General features: G+C 37.2%; 2 protein-coding genes across 3 annotated transcripts; one reads left to right on the top strand and one right to left on the bottom strand.

The window, feature by feature from the left end:
- Window positions 1–2,156: 2,156 nt before the first annotated feature.
- Window positions 2,157–3,783, top strand: LOC129719804 (protein SHQ1 homolog). The gene is given in 5 exon segments (XM_055671210.1): window positions 2,157–2,390; window positions 2,447–2,621; window positions 2,682–3,374; window positions 3,432–3,693; window positions 3,749–3,783. Coding segments are annotated over 5 exon segments (1,332 nt in total). The 5' UTR covers window positions 2,157–2,223.
- On the bottom strand, window positions 3,704–12,271 carry LOC129725509 (UDP-glycosyltransferase UGT5-like). 2 transcript variants are annotated; one of them, XM_055681445.1, is made up of 4 exons: window positions 12,038–12,271; window positions 11,892–11,979; window positions 11,650–11,835; window positions 3,704–4,925 (listed from the first exon to the last, which is right to left on the bottom strand). In XM_055681445.1, exons 1-4 carry the CDS (start codon window positions 12,197–12,199, stop codon window positions 3,799–3,801), a joined length of 1,563 nt encoding a protein of 520 aa, XP_055537420.1. In that variant the 5' UTR covers window positions 12,200–12,271; the 3' UTR covers window positions 3,704–3,798. The 2 variants fall into 2 exon arrangements, with proteins under 2 accessions (XP_055537420.1, XP_055537421.1); XM_055681446.1 differs by lacking the exon at window positions 11,650–11,835 and having other exon boundaries at window positions 12,038–12,265.
- Window positions 12,272–23,037: the final 10,766 nt, after the last annotated feature.

Genomic DNA, 23,037 nt, shown 5'->3' on the forward strand with positions numbered 1-23,037 from the left:
TTGTTGCGTGTTACACGCTCGAAAAGAAGGCCTCACTAAACAAGCTGTTATTACCCGTTTTTTCAATTTGGCTCGAAAATACAAGTACAGTGAACCCCTTTTTAAACAGGCAATACATATCGTACACTGAAAACAAATCACACGCTCATACCTTCACGACCAGTTGTTGCTACTGGCCAAATGACTAGTCAGAAAAAAACGACGGTAGTATCATTTATTATTTTTTTTCAGTATTCTAGACATGTGAAATGATACTCTAAGTAATAAGTAATTTTAATTGGGTTGTTTAGCTACACACTTAAAATAAAACACCGAATTCGGTAAAATTTTACCGGAATCTCAACAGCTGAACGTTCGGTGAAATCTTCGGTGTTTCCGAAAATTACCGAACAGTTTGTGAAACCACCAACCGAGTGGTCGGTAATTTTCGCAGCTTTTTTGTAATGTTCCAAACCGAGCAGCCAGTAAAATTTACCGAAAGCAACTTTAAAAATGAACAAAAATACCGAACACACCTGTAAAAAATACCGGTGGCAGAAAAGTCGGTTATAAATGAGCCTGCCGGTAGCGTCTAAAATCAAACTAAATCAACCAGATCACTTACGAAAAATGTTAGCGACTCGTACATCCATTAACACTTTCCAAATTATAAATATCATATGTTTACACACAACAAGAACTAAAACAAATCAGCAGCACCAGTAGAAAATATTCGCGTCTTGCACGGTTGCACGTATGAGAAAAATGGCCACCACATTCGCAATTTGGCATTTTTACAGGTTGTTCGGTAAAAAGTTATACAAATTTCGGTGAATGTAAAATTAAGCAAATATTTCGGTAACAGTTAACAGAATTTTGGTAAAACTTACAGATCTTACAGAACAGTCGTTAATTTGATGCTTTTTTGCAGGAATACCGGTATTATTACACTTTACCGATAGATTATTGTAAAAAAAATTACCGAACGACTTTTTTGGATTAAGTGTGTATATCAGTTTTTTATATCATCTGAAAGAGCTGCATTTTCTAAGCAAAACGTAATTTTCAAAAAAATTCTATCGTTGTCTTTTAATTTTTTTTAATTTGGAGCGCGTCTTAGTCTTCATTTAAATATCGAAGGACAATGATATAAAATTGAAAAAAAAAACACGTTTTGCTCAGAAAATTACACTCGTGCAGCTGATATATAAAGATCGAAAATCCATGAATAGCTAAGACATTGACATTGACAAGACATTGAGTTCAAAGAATAATTTGAGTACAAAGACATTGAGTACAAAGAATATATTTTCACAGTCAAATCTAGAACGATTACGATTTGTCGAGCTTAGACCACTGTGCACTGTGGGATTTTCAAATAAATCTTTCCACCAATTGTTAATGTTTCGAAATATAACCCTTGAAATGTGTAGAAACTATTTTGGAAGTTATTTCATAAAATGGTGGTCGAAAAACGTGCTTTACAATAAGTATTTCGTCGGTTTTATATCACTTTTTTGGACTTTACGACCTCCAAAAGGGCATTACTCAAAAATGTACCGTACGATGATTTCGAAATTTTGACCTGAGATTCTGGACGTCATAACGAATCGAATGGTGTACTCAGGATCTTTGGTGCATTTTGTTTTATAATAACGGTCTGTGGGAGCACCGTGCTGTAGGTATATGAAAAGATCTGACATTTGTGTGTCTTGTTCCTTTTTCATCTTTATTACCAGTCTTACCAGCACTGGCGGTCCGTTTTACTGGCTCGACTAGAGTGGCGTCATGTTATTCAAGGTAGCACTGCACATTCTTTTTCGTTACTCTACACAAGTTCAATAGGATTTTTGCTCGACTGGAATGACACTGTCAAATAATTTATACCCATTTTGACCTCTGTCGCCACTCTAATATAACAAGCGCTCTACGTTCCACACAAATGTTAAGAAATATCGGGTTTCGAGATTAGTTTTATTTTTTAAAAAGCTAATATAAAATCTTTATAAATATAAATTTTTACATGAAAATTATTTGTAAGTTTCGAATATCATAAATGTCGTTGATTGAAATATAGTTTTGAGTAGAACAATGAATGACTTGGTGACCGTCTTGCCCATTATTCCTCTCTTGTATAAAAATTACTTCGTTCTAGCCAAAATGACTAAATGTGTAGTTTAGTATAAACAAAAACATAAAACGTGCATCTTCGCATTAAACATACGAAACATACAGAACGTTATAATGTTGGAAAAATTATCTGATGAACTGACCTATTCATTGCATTATACGGCGACCGAAGCAATTTTTATTATCACTATCCCAGATTTAGATGTGGAACATGAAGATGTACTCTCTTTGGAGGTTCTTGATCAAGAGCTTGTATTCACTGCACCACCCCATTTTCTAAGGTTGGTTTCCATACATATTTATTAGAGAAAAATGTTCATCGTTTGTAATGTTTCAGAATAACTTCTAAACATTCTCTGCAAACCGCGGAAGTTTTTCCAAAAAACATAGACTATGAAAAAGGTTCCATTACTTACCATATACCACTTGAAATTAAAGAATACCTTAAAAAACCGGCACAAATATCTTACAAATATGGCTTTGGAGATTTCTATAATTCCGCTCTAAACATTGTATGACTATGAAATATATACATACAGTTATGTTTATTACTATCCAATTTTTATGTTTAGCAAAACACTCAGGACCTTAAAATATTGTCAAACCCGGAACAGTTTTCCAACGACGAAAGAAGAGCTAAACGACTTGCGGACGAGCAAAACGATTTCAACGAAGAACATTATGGAATGGACTGTATCCAATACATGATCGATGGGTTCGGGTTGCAATCAGTTGAAATAGCCTTGAAAATCCAGCTAACGAGTGATCAAAAATATCAAATTGAATTGATTATGGACCCGAAAAAATGCGATCTAGAACAATATGTAAATCAATCAGATTTAACAGTTCTTACAGGTTTAGTGGATATTCTATTAGCATCATTATACGACAAACTGGTTAATGGCAACGAATTGAATGAAGCTGTATCACACTTTAACATTCATCGATTATCAGCTACTCTTTCGTATTTTGAAAAACACGATTCGATTCATAACGCTTTGATCGCTTTCTACCGACGCTGTTGTATTTATCCATTGTACAGAAGCAAAAACTTGGCTCTGATGTGTACAAAGTTGTTGATAGATGCTTTTAAACTAGATGATATCAATGATTGGATTCTGGAGAAGCTACTGCATTGTTATGAAGCTTTCAAACGAAATGAATGTACAGCTCTGAATTATTACTACATAAAAGACTATGTAAGATTCGTCCAGTCAGCCGTTTCAAAAGAACGTTTGCATGAGATTGGAAAAGAAATTGCTGAGGTAATTTTACACACTAAGTCACATTGACCATATAAGTACATAGATTTATGTTTTTAGTTTTCACCGTCGGTTTTCACTGGATCGTTGGGACTTGGGGAAGCATCTATTGCTCTTAAAATGATCAAATCGATCATGAATAATAATGATGATGATTCTACTGATTCAGATGATACGTATAGCTCCAGTACCGATGATGAAAGTGCAACAGAAACCAGTAGTGATGATGAAGATATTTCAAATTCGGTAGAGAGTGTACTAGACAAGCTGAAAAATATACAGTTGGAGATTTGATTGCTTGAAAGTTACTATTTTTTAACAGGTATAATTTTGACATTTATTTCACATTTTCTGAACCGTAACAATGTGTTAAGCAGGACAAAACATAGTGTCCATCTCTAGAGATGTCTAACTTTTACTTGTTAGCTTAATTGCGCTTCTTACGGTCACCTCTGTCATTTTTTCTTGGTGTTTTCTTTTTACAAATTAATCGACTTAGCAATAAAATTACTATAACAGGTATGCCTACTAGAACTGCCAGTACGTCCAAGTTATGATACTGGATAAAATTCAGATCCATCGAGGCAGTCCGGATATGTGGCGCTCCCTTATGCCGAATAATGTATTCTACCCAGAAAACGGCCAAGTCTAGTGGGTTTACTGGTTGATCCCGATATCGTTGAGACATGACTTGCGCGTTTTGTTTGAACGTTGAGTCTCCAAGGATGGCATTGATTGCAGCTGACAGACGTTCTTCGGATATTTCTTGATAAGGTACAGACAATCCATACCCACCTCGTTCTGCTTTAGCCATGTTTAAGTTCTGATCGCCGAACACAGGTATACCAATAACCGGCACTCCATGATAAAGTGATTCGGTTGTACTAAGAAGACCTCCGTGTGTTATAAATAGTCGTACGTTGGGATGCGCAAGAATGTCATCCTGAGGCCACCAATTTTGTATTCGCACATTGTCCGGTTTGGATGGTAGTTTGTCATCTTCCCATTTCCACAACACTTTTTGTTTCAACTTTGAGAACACGTTTAGGAATACTTTTCTTTTTTCGTCAGGCAAATCTTTGCTCTTGATATTGGATCCCATCGAAAAATAGATTATACCATCGGTTGCATCGTCCATATAACGTTGAATATCGTCTGGCAGAGGTTTAGGATTTCGGTTGATATGCATGCCGCCAACTTCAATCATTCCGGTTGCATAAGGTCTCGGATAGCTTAGAGAGAAATGGTTGTTTAGGAGAACGGCAGAGACGGCAGTGTTTTTGAGCTCCTGTAAGGATGGCTTCGGATCTGGGAAGGTGTTTTGATATATTTGATTCTGGACCGGGTAATCCAATATGCGCACAACCAGCACTTCTGCCAGACTCATTACAAAATTCAGCATGCGCTCACTAAAGCTCATGCGGTCGGTGAGGCTAAGAAATGGGTTTGGGACGAACGACGGGGGAGCCGGTGTTCCTACCAAATCCGTTGTCCATTTAGATGCGCCAAACGTGGATAGACCTATACACGGTGCTTTGAAGTGGTGAGCGAAACCTGCAATAAAACGCTCGAAGACATGTATTGAACGAGACAAGTGCTACTACTGCTAAATATAGTCAAATAGAATGCACATAAGTCAGTTTAGTCGCTTGTGAGAAAATCGGATGTGTTCATTTAGTAGAAGTATGATTCTACTGTTCAGCAGTAGGGCAAACTTACATAGGTAGTAGTATGAATTCATGAAGATGGTAATAAGAAAGAGAAAGCTGCCTGCGTGGAATCCTTCAAAAAGGACATCAATCCACCCAACTGCCCTCATATCCGCCCATTTGAGAAATTTCAGGCAATTATGAAAAAGAAGATGAAGAAGAGTGGAAAGGTGACTCGTGAGTCGTGATACTATAGAGACGGAGAGATGGCGGAACAAAATGTTCGCTGAGGTGAGTCAGCGGAATGTCCAAAATGTGATGAATGGTAGTTGATAATAATTTTTGCCCTGTAAATTCTTATAAGTAGTGCAGTTCCAACAAAACAAGCAACCAATTTAATCGACCATTTTTGATTTGGTTGAAACTTTGCATAGACGTTTTTATGGGCAAAAGATACCACTTTGTGCTTTTGTTATAATTTTTGGTACACGACTCATTTTTGAGAAGCTATTTAAAAAGGCGAGACTCGGTAGCGTGGCCCCAGTAAGGCAACCTACCTAAACAATTACATTACGAACAATCAAGAAACTGTAACTCGGTACATTCGGCATGGACCTAGTCAACGGAAAACGGACCACGAGTGGAAACTCGGTACCTGGAACAGCAAGTCGCTAAATTTTGTAGGCGGAGACAGGGTGCTGCTTAAGCAGCTAGAACCCCGCAAGTTCAGCATCGTGGCTCTGCAGGAGATCTGTCACAAAGGTGAAAAAACTGTGGAATGTCCGTGGAGGCAAGGCCCAGTTTTACCAGAGCGGCGGAGCAACCAACGAACTGAGAACGGGGTTTTGTGTTATGGGCAGAATGCAAGATCGCGTGATCAATTGTAAGGCGATCAACGAGAGGATGTGTCTGTTGAGGATTAAAAGTCGTTTCTTCAACTACAGCATCATCATCGTTCACTACCCGTACGAAGGTAGACCTGACGACGAAAAGGAATCGTTCTACGCGCAGTTGGAGGCAACATACGACGGCTGCTCGTCAGCGATGTATAGACCGGTGATAGGGCCTTACAGCCTACACATCGACACGAACGACAACGGCCAACAGTGCATCAACTTCGCAGCTTCTCGAGGCTTAATGATTAGAAGCACCTTCTTTCCACGCAAAGATATCCACAAAGCCACCTGGAGATCACCTAACACCCAATAACAATTCAAATTGACCTCGTTCTCATTGATGGCCGATTTTTCTCAAACATTACAAACATACGCTCCCTCAGGGATGCGGATATCGACTCAGACCACCACATTGTAGCAGTACATGTGCGCTCAAAACTTTCCACGGTATTTCTCACACTTTTTTAGAATCGTCCTCGTCGGCCAAACATCCGGTAGTTGACCAACCCGCGGGCTGTCGAGAACTACGCTCGCCTAATCGATGAGGCACTACCTTCCACGGAAGAATTATGTGCATCGACTCTCGACGATGGGTGGGGCAAGTTACACTTGGCCATTAGAGAGGTCGCAACCGCGGCACTAGGTGTGGTAACGTCGAGTCGACAAAATGACTGCTTTGACGGGGAATGCCAGCAAGCGATTGAGAGGAAGAAAAGGGCTTGGAAAAACTATCTGAGCGTCGCCACAAGAGAGAACGCGGCCAAATGCCGATGAGCTTGAAATGAGTTGACCACGATTTTAAGGAGGAAGAAGCACCAGCAGGAGGACAAAGATCGTGAAGAGCTGGAGCAACTGTTCCGGGCTAACGATACGCGCAAGTTATTTGAGAAGGTGAACCAATTCCGTAAAGGCTAAACACCGAGGACAGATATGTGTAGGGACGCAGAGGGAAACTTGATCCTTAGCGAGCGCGAGGTAGTGGACAGGTGGCAGCAGTTCTTCGATGTGCACCTCAATAGCGGAGCAACGGAAGCAGGTGGAAGGGAAGTTATCCTTGGAGTGCCTACAAACGACAGTAGTGTTCCCGATATCCTGGAGATCAAACGGGAAATTGGGTCACTAAAGAACAACAGAGCCGCCGGCAAGGACAGGCTACCGACAAAGCAGGAAAGAGGCATTAGCAACGGCACTCCACTGGGTAATCTCTAGGATTTGGGAGAAAGAGAGACTACCGGAGAAATGGATGGAAGGAGTTGTATGCCCCATCTTTAAAAAGGGCAATCGGCTACAGTGCAGCAACTACCATGGCATAGAGCTGATCAACGCTGCCTACAAAGTTTTCTCCCAGATTCTACTCCACCGTCTGTTCCTTTAGTGAAAGAATTCGTAGGGCAGTACAAAGCGGGCTTCACACAAGCACGCGCTACTACGGATCATGTTTTCGTGGACTTCAAGGCAGCGTATGATACAGTCGATCGAGACCAGCTATGGCAAATAATGCACAGCGGTTTTTCGGTTAAACTGACACAACTTATGCAAGCTACCTTAGAACGAGTGTTGTGTTACGCGTGCGTGTCGGGGACACTCTCGAATCCCTCGAAGAGGGTTGAGACAAGGAGATGGACGTTGTTCAACATCGCCCTTGAGGATGTAATCCGAAGAGCGGGCATCGAAACGAGAGGCACGGTTTTCAGCAAAGGTAGTCAACTCATAGGCTTCGCAGACGACCTGGACATTATGACGAGAAACTCAGCGCCAGCGGAGGCAATCTACGCCAGACTAAAAGTGGAAGCTAGAAGAGTTGGATTACCAAGTACATGAAAGGAAGAGGCTCGAAAGAAACCAGCACTCGCCTCCCACGGACGGTGATCATGGACGGTGACGAACACGAAGTGATAGAGGAGTTCGTATACTTGGGATCTCTGGTAACCGCCGACAATAATACAAGTAAGAAGGTCCATCGACGTATTCAAGCTGGAAATCGAGCCTACTTTACCCTTCGCAGAACGCTTCGATCCAGAAGCATACGCCGCCGTATGAAACTGGCGATGTACAAAACCCTAATTAGACCCGTAGTTCTCTATGGACTCGAAACCGCGACGCGGCTCACGGAGGACGTACGTGCACTGGCCGTATTTTAACGGAAAGTGTTGCGGATAATATTTTGTGGAGTACAAACCGAAAGCAGAGAGTGGCGTAGGCGTACGAACCACGAGCAGGCACTACTTGGAAAGATTCCCATGATGCACCTGACGAAAGTTGGGAGGCTACGATGTGCCGGGCATGTCGCGAGGATGCCGGACGACAGTGCAGTAAAATCGGTTCTCTTCAAGGGCCTCACCGGCACCAGGAATAGAGAGGCCCAACGTGCAAGATGGCTTGACCAGGTTGAAGCGGATCTGCGAGTATCGAGACGACTAGGAAATTGGCGACGAGTAGCCCAGGACCGAGAAGAATGGAGGAAAATTCTTAGTACGGCACGAGCCATTACGGCTCTAGGCTGCTGAAGTAAGTAAGTAGTTGATCGGTGTGACGTCTTCGGCAAAGTTGTAGATAATAATTTTGTCTTTCCGAAAAAAATATACGCTCTAAAAAAATTTATTTTCAAAAAAAGTTAAAAGAAAAATTTAAAACAATTAAGTATCCAAAAAGCTCATTTTTTTATTTTTTATAATAAACACAAAAGATTGCCTGAACAATGAAGCTCATGAAGAAATCAAGTTTTCACTACCCATAGAAACGTCTATGCAAAGTTTCAGCCAAACCAAAAATGACAAATGAATAAAAATATTGTAACTGGGACATTTTTTTAAGCAACATGCTTAGAATTTACTGACGAATCTCGGTAATTTTTTACCGAGAACGGCACCTCTGAATGCTCTGTTGAGAAAAAAAAAATGACAGCTGTCATATTTTTTCGTAAATTTGGTTCATTCTTACAGAAATTTCTGTATAAAATATAACCGAGCTATCACTACTTGGATTTCGGATATATTGTACCGATATTTCAGTTAGGTGACCCGAGATTTCCGAAAAATGTGACAGCTGTCATTTTTTTTAACCGAGCACTCAATGGTGCCGTTCTCGGCAATAAATTACAGAAACTCAGCAGTAAATTTTAAGTGTGAAAATCGGTGTAATAGGATACATTCCTGAAGATCGATGTATATGCTGATTCTTCACAGGCTTTCCATTTTTTTTAATTCAGAGAACATTGGCGCAATAAGCCAGTGATGGAGTGGCATAATCAAGGAGGAAAAATGGTTAGGGTTCTGACCCAGAGCCATCGGTCTTCATTTTTTTTTTTCAAATGTTAGAGTTCTGAATTATTTTTTCAATTAGGGTGCTAATGGATTGTATGGAGATATTTTTTCTTCGAATTTCTTTTAGCGCAGTAGGGATCAAAAGCTTCGTCTGCTCGGGAAAGATCTTCATGCAAAATTTCAGTCCAATCGAACTTCGGGTTGTGGAGCCTCAAAGCGGTCAAAGTTTTACTTTAAACCAAGTTTCTTTAAAATTTATGAAGCTTCGAGATCTGTGTTCAAATCTCGGATATTCATCCTTTTCTAACTTTTCGGCATCAAAAAAATCGATATCGAAAAATTTCATGCCTTTTTATTGGTCAAAAAAGTGAAACTTTCACGACTTTGGGGCACGATTTCCGGAAGCCCGATTACAAGAATTATAATACATAAGTCCCCATATGTGTGGAGAAAAAACCGTTCGGAATCAAGTCTGTTGCTAGATTGATTTTGATAAACAAAATTTTCTCAGATCTAACCTTCTGAAACCCTAGTAAGAAACAATTCTCTTTTCCGATTTTTTACCTGTCATTCTTGTAATTCCTGACTTTGTTTCTGTCACTTATATTTACCGAAATAAAAATTAATAACTACTCTTTCTTTGTCGCCTACTTAAGCCATGCGACCGTCATTGTTTTCCACGCGGGAAACAAGGTGTCTAGTATAAGAACTTTGTTCCGGCAAAGGAATATCGAGAAAATATACTATTTCAGACTACGCAACAGAAGGCTGCTTCGAATGACTGTTTGCAGAGCAGAATTTTCTGACTATACTTGGTTCTGGGAAGGAAGCTGCTGCACGATGGAGTTGGAATTTTAATGGAGACATGATAGTCATTGATTTAGGTTGCTCTTGCTTCAATATTTAAGGAATCCACATTTTTTATAATTTTTTTTAATGGAGAATACTTCACGACTTTTGGCCGGTCTAGTTCATTTTCCCGTTTTCAGGTCGATGCCCAACTGGTAACTGATGGGATTATTCTCATCTGTCAAATCTCAAAGTGACCAATGATTAATGATTACTGTGCAATGGATGTAATAATGAATTAGCACAACGAAAATATCATAAACATAAAATATCACTCTTCGAGCTTGAGCTTGAACTTCCTCATATTTAATAGTTTCTCCACCGTGATTGATATGAGCTAGTGGAATTTCACAAAAAAACACCATAAAATGGCTAATTTGGGATTCATTTCCAATTTTCAATGTACAATGCAGTAGCTTCCACTTTGTATAGATCGATAACGACGCCGACTACGTCCTTACTGTCGGTTAGTAAAGGAAAGAAGGAAGTGTTACAATCGTTGTTGCCAGAGACCTCTGCATCTCTAACGACTAAATCGAACTTTTCATTCGAACTGAGTAACTTTGCAATGGCGGGATCTTTCAAAGTCTCGTTGACAACCGTGTGTCCAAATTCGTATGTTATTCTAATACTTTCAAGCACCCCCTTTTCAGCAATGCTCAGCAGCTTGGATTGGAGGGCTGGTTTGATTCAAAACAATCGAAACAAGACGTAAAAAAAAGTGACGATGACAAACAAATTAGTCTAAATCTCATCCTCGCTGGTTGCAGAACCAGTTTTTTTTTTCGTTTTTCTAGTAGCACTCACGTCACGTGTAATAGCGTCCCATATGTTTGTGGTAATATCGCGATAATTATTCAAAGGTTTTGTCTGATAAAAACGGGACAAATGGGTTCAAAAAACGGGACACATGATAAAATTGACTTTTAAAAATTATTACCAACCAAACCAAGCAAAAAATTATTCATTGCTTTGATAAACTTACCCGATCCTGAACAGTATGATTTTTTGCAATGAGTTCCCGAAATTTGTCACATGATGATCGACAGTCGATAAAACGGTACTGTCCCGTTCAAAACGGTACGTCTGGTCAGCCTAGAGGAAAAGGACTAATGACAGTTATCTAAAATTTTAACCAATCACAGTTCCCAATTTATCTCCAAATAAAATCCCCGCAAACCAGATGGCCCTTCTCAGCAAAAGCTTTCATCAGTGCAGATCCCACGCGGAAATACGCCGAGTATTTTAACCGCTTCTGCCGAATTTATCGTAAGAGATGTTGCAAACAAATAGCACCACACGTGTCGCATGTTGACCTTGAGCTCTACTGTTTCAAATTTCGTTTAGATAGATTGGATGTCGTCAGACGCACCGAAAAACGCTACTATTGAGACATCCAGTTCTCAACACTGACTGATAGCCACAGACAGATGAATTAAAGTAGAATCACCAAATTCACGCGTGGAACCAAACAGATAGGAGAGAATATGCGATTTTCTTTAAATATTCTGAGTTGTGAATGAAACATTTCCAAATGTTGCTTTTTGCTTAGTCGTGCAGGTAGCTCTTTTTGATATAATGGGTTTAGATAAACTAAAATTTCTTAAACTAAAATACATACCAAGCATTGCGTCTGTCATGAATATTTCCAGTATGACGAGATCAAAATGTTCTCCCGAATTAATCAGTTTAACTACTGCAGGGTCATTTAAGGTGGAATTGACCATCGTGTGACCGAACTTGTATATTCGAGGTATGTTTTCGAAGGGAGATGTGCGTTTGAAATGAAGTAGATTTGACGTGAAGGCTACATGACGAAAGACACTATACTTTTTGCATACAATACAAATTATCGAGACTTACGTTCCGTGGCTTTCCAAATATCGGTTGTTGTTATATCACGAAAATTTTCCAGAGGGTTAGATTGCGGGAATGGACTAATAACGGTCACCTAAGTAAAGGAATGAGGAAAAAATCGTTATGTCTTTTCGAGATATTCAAAATATTACCTCATGGCCTTTCTCAGCCAATGCTTTCATCAATGCTGATCCAACGATGTAATGCGATTTAGAGGCTGTCGGAAACACCCCCAAAATTTTTGCTGTCTCTATTCTTGGATACCAGAATACACCTGATATAATAACCAAAAAAAGCAATTGAATAAAATTCATTTTGAAATTTCACCACTTCGAAATTAATCGTTGTCTGGTAGAGCAACCTACACGCGGTAGGTGATTTTAGACATTGAAGGATGATATGCAGAAATTGGTTATCGCATTCTACCAAATTTTTTTTTTGCTGATTGCGTCGTACAATGTATCTGTGGGCTTATACCATTCGAATTATATCAGAGATTGTATATACGATATTTCATCTGCTTCACTTTACACTACTACAATTACAGCTAAAATAGGGGGACCATGTTTGTCAACAATATCATAATAATATGTATGTGAACTTTGGGATAAAACTTGACTAAAACTTCCCAGTATATTCGAGCCGTTTATTTGTTATATTTGTTATGTTATAATTGATACTTATCGAGAGGCTACGAGATGTTTTTTTTGTGTTAACATTGCATAAGATTCGATTTTTGTGCATACTTAGTTTTTATTGCTGAGAACTCAACAGCTGATAAATTCAGCGAAATGTTCTAAAAGTTTTTGGCAGAATATTCAAGAACATTGGCAAACAAAATGTCAATACATGCTGGTTTACGGTACATCGATATATTTGCTGAACGATCGTAGAAATATATTGCTGACATTTGTTAAAAATTTTGTTGAGCTCGACCAGCTGTCGGGAAGTTTACCGGTAATATTTATTGGCATTGAAATGAATATTTACATTCAGTCGTTTTGCTTTGTTTTTTTTTTTTTTTTGAAATTAAGTTAAAGGGAAAACTACATGAAAATTATTCGTCAGTTGTTCGGATGAATGAACCCTCCCAACTGGTGTCGAGGTACGATGCTGGTCTAACAAGCCAGTCGTCGTATGTTCGAATCCCGGTTCGGGAGAGAGGCTGTTAGTGTCAATAGGACTGCTTTTTTGGATGAATTTTCGTACTTTTCTCGTGATACCACCCATTATTAATCTATTTGCCATCTTGCTCCGCAACTTTCACATTTGAGTTGGTTGTTTTTCTGCCACATTTCTTTAGTTTGCTATTGATAACTGCCCCATATCGAAGGGATGAAAATCCGGAAATTCCAAGAACTGCCAATGTTATTCTTTTTATACCAGATGATGAAATCCCGGCGGTAACAGATTTTTTTAACTCGTTTCTCGTTTCTCGTTTTTCAAAAACCTTAATCCTGGATATTTTTCTTTTATTTTGGAAAGACGAAATTATTCTCTACAACTTTGCCAAAGACGTCAAACCTTCAACAAACGTCAAACAAACCGTTTTGGCTCTGAAAATATTTGTAATCATCAATACCTTCCCAAAAGAGCATTTTTGAATAGCTTTCCAAAAGTGAGTCGTGTTCCAAAAAATTAAACCAATAGCACAAAATGGCATCTTTTGCCTATAAAAACGTCTATGAAAAGTTTAAGCCAAATCGAAAATGACAAACAGTATTAAAACTGGGACATATTTTGTGGAACTGTACTTCATATTGGATCAGCCCACAATATTTTGGTAATTTGTAAGGATTTAAGGATTTGGAAATAAGGCCTGCAAGAAGTGTGAAGTTCACAGCGTTTCCGAGCCCTCTCAGAAAAAGCGGCTCGACAGAGCGAAATTAATACTTTTAGAGCAAGATCGCGCCAAATGACCTATGGTCGAATATAGACCATTTTTGATTTGAATGAAACTTTGCACACGTATTTGGCTTAGCAAACAGAGCATTTTTCACAGGTGGAGAGATTTTTTACACCCATGAGTTACATTCTGAAAGGGCGTATGCCTTTTGGCATAGGTTTTATTCGAAGCATTGTAGCCCAGAAACCGTTGGTTATATAGGAAAACTGTCTGAGAATGAGTTGTAGGGAATTAAAAATGCACCATAAAAAAATATACACTGTACCAAAAAAAATTTTTTGACCAAATAAAAAATTAAAAATAAACATTAAATTTCAATTTAGAAAAAAACGAGTTGATTTTTTTTTATTTTTTTTTTTAAAGAAGCTTGACGTTAATACGCAACTTAAAAAAAAACTCCAGGATGGAGCAATGAAAAATATTTTTTTTATGGTAGATTAATTTTTTTATAAAAATTCTAATTTAAACAATTTTCAAAATATTTGTATTCTGATGATTTTAAAAGATGCAGAGATGACGAATCATTTACTTATGATGTATATAAAATATAGGGTGAAACTAGTTCTGTAAAGTATCTATGTCATTAAAAAAATATGTTCCTAAGATAATAAAACTCGAAAATAAATATTTGATTCTTATATATATATATATATATATATTTATATCACTTAGAACATTTAACTCTTTTCTTGAGAACCGTTCGCCCAATCGTTTTGTTGTCAAAGAATGAATTGTATATTTTTGATCAAGCATTCCAATGAACGTATGGTTTTTCTTGGAGAACCATGGACAAATTAAGAAAAACGTGTATTTTCCTAAACAATTATAATTTTTCGAGCTTAATTTAGAAATAACTCGAAAACCGATGCCTTTAGAATGTTTACTACCAAGAGCTTTTTGATTCAAATCGACTCTCTGCATCTTTTAAAATCATCAGAATACAATTATTTTGAAAAATTTTTGAATTAGAATTTTCATAAAAAATCAATCTACCATAAAAAAATTATTTTTCATTTATCCATCCTGGACTTTTTTTTAAAAGTTGCGTATTAACGTCAAGCTTCTTAAAAAAAAAATATAAAAAAAATTCAACTCTTTTTTTTAATTGAAATTTAATGTTTATTTTTAATTTTTTTTGTCAAAAAAAATTTATTTTGTACAGTGTATATTTTTTTTATGCTGCATTTTCAATTCGCTACAACTCATTCTCAGACAGTTTTTCTATACAACCAACGGTTTCTGGGCTACAATGCTTCGAATAGAACCTATGCCAAAAGGCATACACCCTTTTAGAATGTAACTCATGGGTGTAAAAAATCTCTCCACCTGTGCAAAATGCTTAGTTTGCTAAGCCAAATACGTGTGCAAAGTTTCATTCAAATCAAAAATGGTCGATTAAATTTTCGCTTATTTCCAGGCGATTTGAAATGATTTTACTCTCTACGGTAAGTTGGTTACGAGTTCATTTTTCCAGCAACCAGAGACAACATTTCGGAGTGTCAAGAGAGTACAGCTTCAGTGATGGTTTGGGGGACAGTTTTCATCGACATAGGCATCAAAGTTATAGAAAAATTTTTTTTGAAAAGTCTTCGGAGATGACCAGAATTGAATGTGTAACTTATCGACATAGGCATCAAAGTTATAGAAAATTTTTTTTCGAAAAGTCTTCGGAGATGACCAGAATTGAATGTGTAACTGTAGCGTAGCTAGGGGAGTGCGGTTGGTGCGGTCCGCACCAGGCCCACCACTCAAGGGAGCCCCAAAATCTTGCGAACACCAAACCGGTCTAACTGCCCATCTAAACTTAACCTCATGTATTTGTGCTCGCCACTCTGCTCTCGTGATCCACACGGACAAAGTATACGTGATACCGATGTTCATTTTTACCATGGTTCGTGATTCGACTGACGCCGAAGTTGAATGTATTGCGATCGCAGAAAACATTCGATGCAACGTGGAAACACGCAACGAAGGAGCGATTTTTTGCAATCCTGAAAACCAGACTTGGTAAAGCTCGCACCGCAATAGAAGCGGAACAAAAATTGAGCTCTTGCTTGCTCACGCACTTGAGCTGGGTGCTTCGGTCGATGATTCGGCACGCGAAGAATGAAGAATACCACCACAGAGCGGATATCTCTTCGTTGGTGTTTTTTTAAAGTTACATAGAGCGCACGGTGTAGCCCCGAATCATTTTGCTTACTTTTTTGCTTCGTGGCATCTCCGTCTTCATGTACTCTGCTTCTTTTTGCTATGTATATTACACGTTACAGTTAGTGCAGAGGGTGAGTACTGACGACGTATGCGGGTAAGTGAGTGACATGAATTCAATGAAATGAAATTTAATGTAATGAAGCAGCAAAATAATGTTCTGTTGAATAGTTTCAAAAGAACATGCCGTGAAAATTTTTTACCTGCAGCAGTTGCAATCAGAGCCTGAAAAAGTCATTTTCAATTGACAATTATCAGGTTATAGTGACGCTTTGACCCGTCCTTTCAATTGAAAAGCTTTTGTATTATTCTCAATCTCTTCGTGAGTCACATGAAAACTACTCGGAAGCTCTTGCTTTGAGTTTGACAAGTGAAGGGCTAGAAACTGATACAAATGCGTTTCAATTGAAAGAAAAGATTATCACCGTCACTCTCACATGACGATTCTCAATCGAAATTGACAATGAGCGCTAACGGAGACAGGGGGATTCCACACAGTACTTCGCGCAAATATATGGACAAGAGAGAAAAGAATACCGTGACGATATGAAACAGAGAACACCAAAATCAGTTTCACAATACGAAGTGGTTACGCAGCGCCAGTGATCAACAGCGAAAAAAAATCCGAAACTTTGATCGGAATTTGCGTGACGTATTTATTGGATGCCATTGCCGTTTTAACTGCGGTATTAGAGAATTATCATCAAACGACGCGATGCGATGCTAGTTTCAATTGAGAGGCTGAAGTAAAGGAAAGAGTCTTTCTCTCCGTCAATCGAAATAATCATCAGTTTCATTTGAAACGATCCGATGAACAACAGACGGGAAAGAGAGAAAGAAGTGATTCGATGACAGCAGCCGGAAGGAATCAAGTGAAAATGAAACTGTTCGAATCGAAGTGACAGCGTGGAATAATCAGTTTCATTGTTTTGTTTCGAATACTTGTTGAGCCCTGGTTGCAATTACTTGGATTTGTTTGTTTCGTTTAAAGAAAGCATGCGTTTCGGTAAATATTTCCTGTAATATGAGGTTTAAATTGCTTTATATTTTGAAGCCTTCAGCCAGAAAATACAGTGGAATATAATCAAGACACTGTTTTGGTACTTTCCGTTGTTTCAGGAAGCATAATCACCAATCTTTATCAAAAACGATTTTATATTTAAAAAAATATTACAAAATTTCTAATCAAACTTGGTAAAGTACGCACAGCATCTCAAGCAGAGCTTGATTGTAGCTCTAGCTCCATTACCCACACGCACTCGGGCTAGGTGTTTTGGTCTTCAGCTTGGTGCGCAACAAATTAAGAAAAGCCTCACGCAGCAAATATCTCTTCACGGACCAAAACAAAACCAAAAAGAAAAAAACGCTCAACGTGCCTACAGGTGACGAACACAAGATTATCGCACTGCATTCGTAGCTTTTTTAGCTCTTGCGCCGAGCTGGTGCTTGCTACGAATGTCACCTAAGACGATAATACGCTCGTGGTACTTGGTGTCTATAATTTGGCGATGTCACCGAGCGGCTCGGAGCGGTGCTTTCACCAAGTCTGGAAAACGCTGTCTATATGTGTTGCTGTGTGGCTAACGAAAACATGAAACAGAGCGAGGGAAATAATCTGCGTTCACGCGAGACTATATGCACCCGAAAACAGTTGGCTCTAAGTTAAAGTTGATCAAGAACTATTTGAGGCTAACGATGAATAACTTGAGATGGTATGGTGTATGGTATTCCTCGCGATTTTTCGGGACTCGTAAGTAATCTACGTAGAAAACTGTATTCTACGTTTTCTACGATAGAAAACCTATTGCAAGTAGAAAAATCTTAAACACTTGAAAATTCACAGTATGAGTCATAAAATACCATTCGCTGCGCTGATTAGGTATATTGAAGTAACGGGAGAATCAATAAACAAAAAAAAAGAAACACGGAGAAGCAAGAAAGCGTTTTTCCGGACTACTTTGTGATTATGGCGAAACAAGCAATGATAAAAAAACGCAAAAAAGCAAACAAAATTTTCACTCAATATTTTCAATCGTAATTCACGGTTCAACAACACATTTGTTGTCATCCAAAAATGCTAATGAAAGAAAAATCGCATAATATACGCAACATAATGCACCCTCGGGTAAAATAACTCTAAAATGAGTAAGATTTGACGCATTTTCGTAAAATGTGGAACAACTCATAAAACTCCGTAAATACGAATAAATGAGAAACAAGACGTTTGAAAAACTGAGTGTTTGTTACTAACTTTTTGGGTACAGTATTACTCAGTTTTGTGTTAAGAAATTACTAATTTTTTTGGGTTCTGAATTGCTACTTAATTTAATTTACGAATTTATATAAAGTTTCGAAGACAAAATTAAGCATACCTGGGTTTCTTGTTTGTACTGGCTAGTAAGCCCTAGAATATTTTGCAAACGGGAGGTATTTCTAATCCTAAAACTTATGAATCACATCTTTTATTTATTTATTTATTTATTTATTTATTTATTTATTTATTTATTTCGTCAAACAAAAGTAGACTACATATGTTTAAAACTAACTTACATGCCATATGCTATTTCTACTAGTGGGAGCAAGAAAAAAAAGAGTTTATACATAATTGAATAATAATTTCTTCACTTGACGGATTATTACAATGAATGTTTTCAATCGATTTAAATTGCGCGTTGAATTGAAATATTGTTTTAATTTAGTTCTCGACATAGAAAAGTCAATTGCTTCACAGTGTTGGTTATACACTAACATCATTTGATTAATTGGCCCGTATTTAGCATAATTGTTTCGTTGATGATTTAAAGAAAACAAAGTCCGAGTTCGTTAATTTCTAGAAGGTACATAAAGATTGAGTTTTGATAATATTTCGGGTGAGTCGACATGCTGAGATACGATATCGTTAACAAATAACATCATTGCGAATTCACGACCGGCTTTTAATGATTGGATGTCAATAATTCTTCAGCGTTCGTCATATGATGGTAGGGGAAATGACGTCCATCGTAGATTACGAAGGAATTGTTTTTGCACTGATTCTATTCTGTTTACATGTGTTGCAGAAAACGGAGACCATACAATGCTACAGTATTCTAAAAGTAACCTGACATAGGAATTATAAAGTGTTTTTATTGTGTATGGATCTTGGAAATTATAGCAGAAACGTTTTATAAAACTGAGCATGTTACTAGCCTTATTAATAATTGTATTGTAGTGATCAGTGAATGTTAATTTTGAGTCGAGTATGACTCCTAGGTCCCTAACTCGTTCACTTTTTTCTACTACCTGATCTCCTAAGGAAATAATATTGCTTGGCATGTTTCTTTTTCTGCCAAAAGCCATCGAACTACATTTTTTTACGTTTAGCTGAAGAAGGCTTTTTTTACACCAAATGTAAAAATATTTTATCTCGTTACGTAAAATATTTACATCATCAGCGTTTTTAATTTCAATGAAAAGTTTTATATCGTCGGCATAAATAAGAATTTTAACATGTTTTAGAATAAAGCAAATGTCGTTTACAAATAATATAAATAGTAGAGGACCCAAGTGAGAGCCTTGAGGAACTCCTGAGGTTACCTGAATAGGTTTCGATATTCTACCTTTAAATTTGATTGTTTGTTGACGATCTGTCAAATACGATTCAATCCATTTAAGTAATTGTGGATGAATTCCAATTTTTCGTAACTTGAAGAGAAGCAGGGGTATATCAATGCGATCGAAAGCTTTACTGAAGTCAGTATATAAGGTTTCAACATAATTACCTTTATCCATTGCGTTCAAAGAGAAGTTAATAAACTCGAGTAAGTTAGTTGTTGTTGAGCGCCCTTTGAAAAAACCGTGTTGCGTTGGGGTAATTCTATTTTTTATTTGGTGGAATAACTTTTTGTTTATTATTGCTTCAAAAAGCTTAGGTATACAGGAAAGAATGGCTATGCCTCGATAGTTGCTAATGTCGGATATTTTACCAGATTTGAACACAGGCACTAGATATGAGTTTTTCCATAATTTTGGGAAGCAACCGGATTCCAGCGACATATTGAAAATCAAGAACAGTGGGGAAGTTAGCTCTTTAGCTAAATGTTTCATGAATGCTGGCGGAATTCCGTCTGGTCCCGGACCTTTAGACGCATCCAGAGCTTTTAAAGTATCTTCAATTTCGCGTGCGCTGACATGTTCAATATTGAAATAGTTGGGAAACTCAGGAAAGTTGGTGAAGAATGTATAGTCACGATCAGATTCTGAGAAAGTTGTATAATTTTGTGAAAAAAAAAAAAAGGAAATAGATCAGAGATGTATGCCGGGTTCTCTTCAACTTTGTCATGCAGTTGCATTTTTGAAGGAAAATGTTCAGATTTTAACTTTGATTTAACATATTTGAAAAAAAATTTTGGACAGGATTTGATTTCAAGCTCAGTCTTTAATGTGATTGAAGAGTTCGCATGTTACTAATGGGTTCACGCGTTACTAATGGCATCGTTTAATTCGCCGCAAATGTTAAGATAAGTTGTTAAAGCATCACGATTTTTATGAGTTTTGTATTTTTTATGTGCTTTTTGTTTTTTGTTTTTTAAGTTTTTAATTTGTCTATTGTACCAGACTGGGTATTTGGAATTGCCATGACGTCTTATTCTTTTCAATGGTATTTCGCTAATAAATAAATCAGATAATATGTTATAAAAATTTTCTATAGCCGAATCGACGTTTCCGTCTTCAAACAATACATCTTGCCAGTTTATACTATTTAGTTTATGTTTTAATTCATCATAGTTTGCTGACTGAAAGTCAAAAACATCTTCGAATTCATATTCGTCAGGTCTTATATTCACATGCACAAATAAAGAAAACTCTATTGCTGTATGATAAACTTCGTTCTTCCATAATGGTTGTAATGAATTCGTCACACAAAAGTCTTCACTAATGTTGGACATTAACAGATCTAGATAACAATTTTGTCCATTTTTCACATGATTTATTTGATTAAGACCAAGACTAGAGGTTTTATCAAAAAGAAGTTGCAGCGTTTCATTTTCGCCAATAATAGGAAGAAATATGCTATGGTTATCGATGTCCGGAATAAAATCAATGTTGCGTTGGTTGAAATCACCGTATATGTGGAGTTTTACTTCAGTAACAGCTTAGATGCAATATTAAATATATTATATCAAAAACAAATTCAATCGATGGAGATTAAAAGCAACGATTTAAAATGTCAAATTCGTTCTCAATTCACACAAAATAATCATCACAATTAAAAATAAATAATATTTTTAAACTTAAATTTTGTTCATTCTTCATGTAATCCACCACAAAATTCTTTTTGTAAAATACTCGTTTTTGGTTAGGTATTCTACCAGGGGTATTCTACGTAGAAAACTCGTCGAAAACTACATGAGGTTTTCTACATGACATCCCTGCTTGAGATTAACAAACTTTGCCATTTTATCAATCGAACGTGAAATCACTGATTCCATTGATTTTAAATCTGTAATATCTGATTTTGCCAACCAAACGTCTCGGAAAGTGAGTATCTGAATACCTAATTATTGGTTTTGCGGGCAACGGAATAAATAAGTAGAAAAATCTAAGTTTTTTGTTTGTCTCATTTCGTTTTATGGAAGGAAAAACTGCCCAGTCATTTTCATTGGGGGCCCACATATTTGTACCGCACCAGGCCCACCAAACCATAGCTACGCCACTGATGCGTAATGCTTACATATCACCATGGAATTTAGAAATTGTATCCGAACTTAAAGAACATGGTGTATAAGTAAATTAACATCTCGTTGAAATGTACTGCGAACAATGAGAATGTAATGCTAGTCCCAAACACCTTTTTCATTCTTCTGGTTCATTTTGCAATTTTACTGGTTCGACCAATCACGGAGTGCAACTACGGGCAGTCTACCTATGCTATGCTATGCTAGCTCTTTGAAAAGTACTGCGGAAAGCTGAGATCCTGGATCTTTGGCATGCACCATGGAGGTTTTTCAGCACAGTATAACTGTTTGTTAGTAGTTGAAGGCTAGTTAAATGAAAGTGAGGTGAAAAATTTCTCATGACACCCCATTTGAAAACAGTCATTTAATTTCCCCTGATGTGGGATACTTACAATACTTCATCGGTAGTTATTATTTGTCAAACCTATCGCAATACAATAACGAGCTTTCGATGTTTACATCTATTCATTACATAGATTCTCTTCAGGTTTGAATATTATTTATAGTTCGAATCATTCAATACCTGGACGCTTGTTTTGAAATATATCTTGTTCCAGTGCTGAAAACATTAGCACAATCCATTTAGTTTCAAAAAAGTTATACTTGACTAAAACGGCAAATAATAAATAATTTTAGATTCCAAGCGAAAAGTGCTCGTAAAGCATTTTTCGTCACCGACCCAATAATTTTTTTGAGAGGCAAAGTATCATTTATATTTCAAGAAGTTCTATTCTAAAAAAAACTCGTACATACAAGAATAACTGTATTAGTGTTTTCTTTTATGTTTGACTAGGCTACGTAATTTTATTAATCTTATAATTATATTTATGTATGTAGCTAACCAGTACAAATGTATCGGAAAATTTATTATTAAGAATGGATTGTAAATTTTTTTTTATTAAGAATGGGTAACGGGCTTTCAGCCTATATTCGGATTTTAATAAACAATGAACAATAGATGAGGTGTATTCGTTTCCTAAGGCCAATATATTTTATATATAGCATTCTATAGCCAAAATCAGTATCTTAAACAAATAATGAGTCCTAGTTAGACACAGTTTTAATGGTTGAATGTTCAATGAACTAACTAGCTAACAGATTTTACCTAAAACTTATCATAGTTACTGTATGTAGAGCGCCAGATGATGCATCCCAGTACAGTTTGCAAATCATAACCATTATTTCTCTCTCCAATATTACCTTCGCTAGAAAGCACGTGTTTCCGTATTGACATGCATAATGAGGCTACTCTTCTAAGCATTTCAAACAAAAGTAAACCGTCTGTGGTGACGCTTATCACTTGGCTCGCGAGTACCGCTGC

Source organism: Wyeomyia smithii, chromosome 2 (genome assembly GCF_029784165.1).
Source record: "Wyeomyia smithii strain HCP4-BCI-WySm-NY-G18 chromosome 2, ASM2978416v1, whole genome shotgun sequence".
In the NCBI taxonomy this organism is placed as follows: Eukaryota; Metazoa; Arthropoda; class Insecta; order Diptera; family Culicidae; genus Wyeomyia; species Wyeomyia smithii.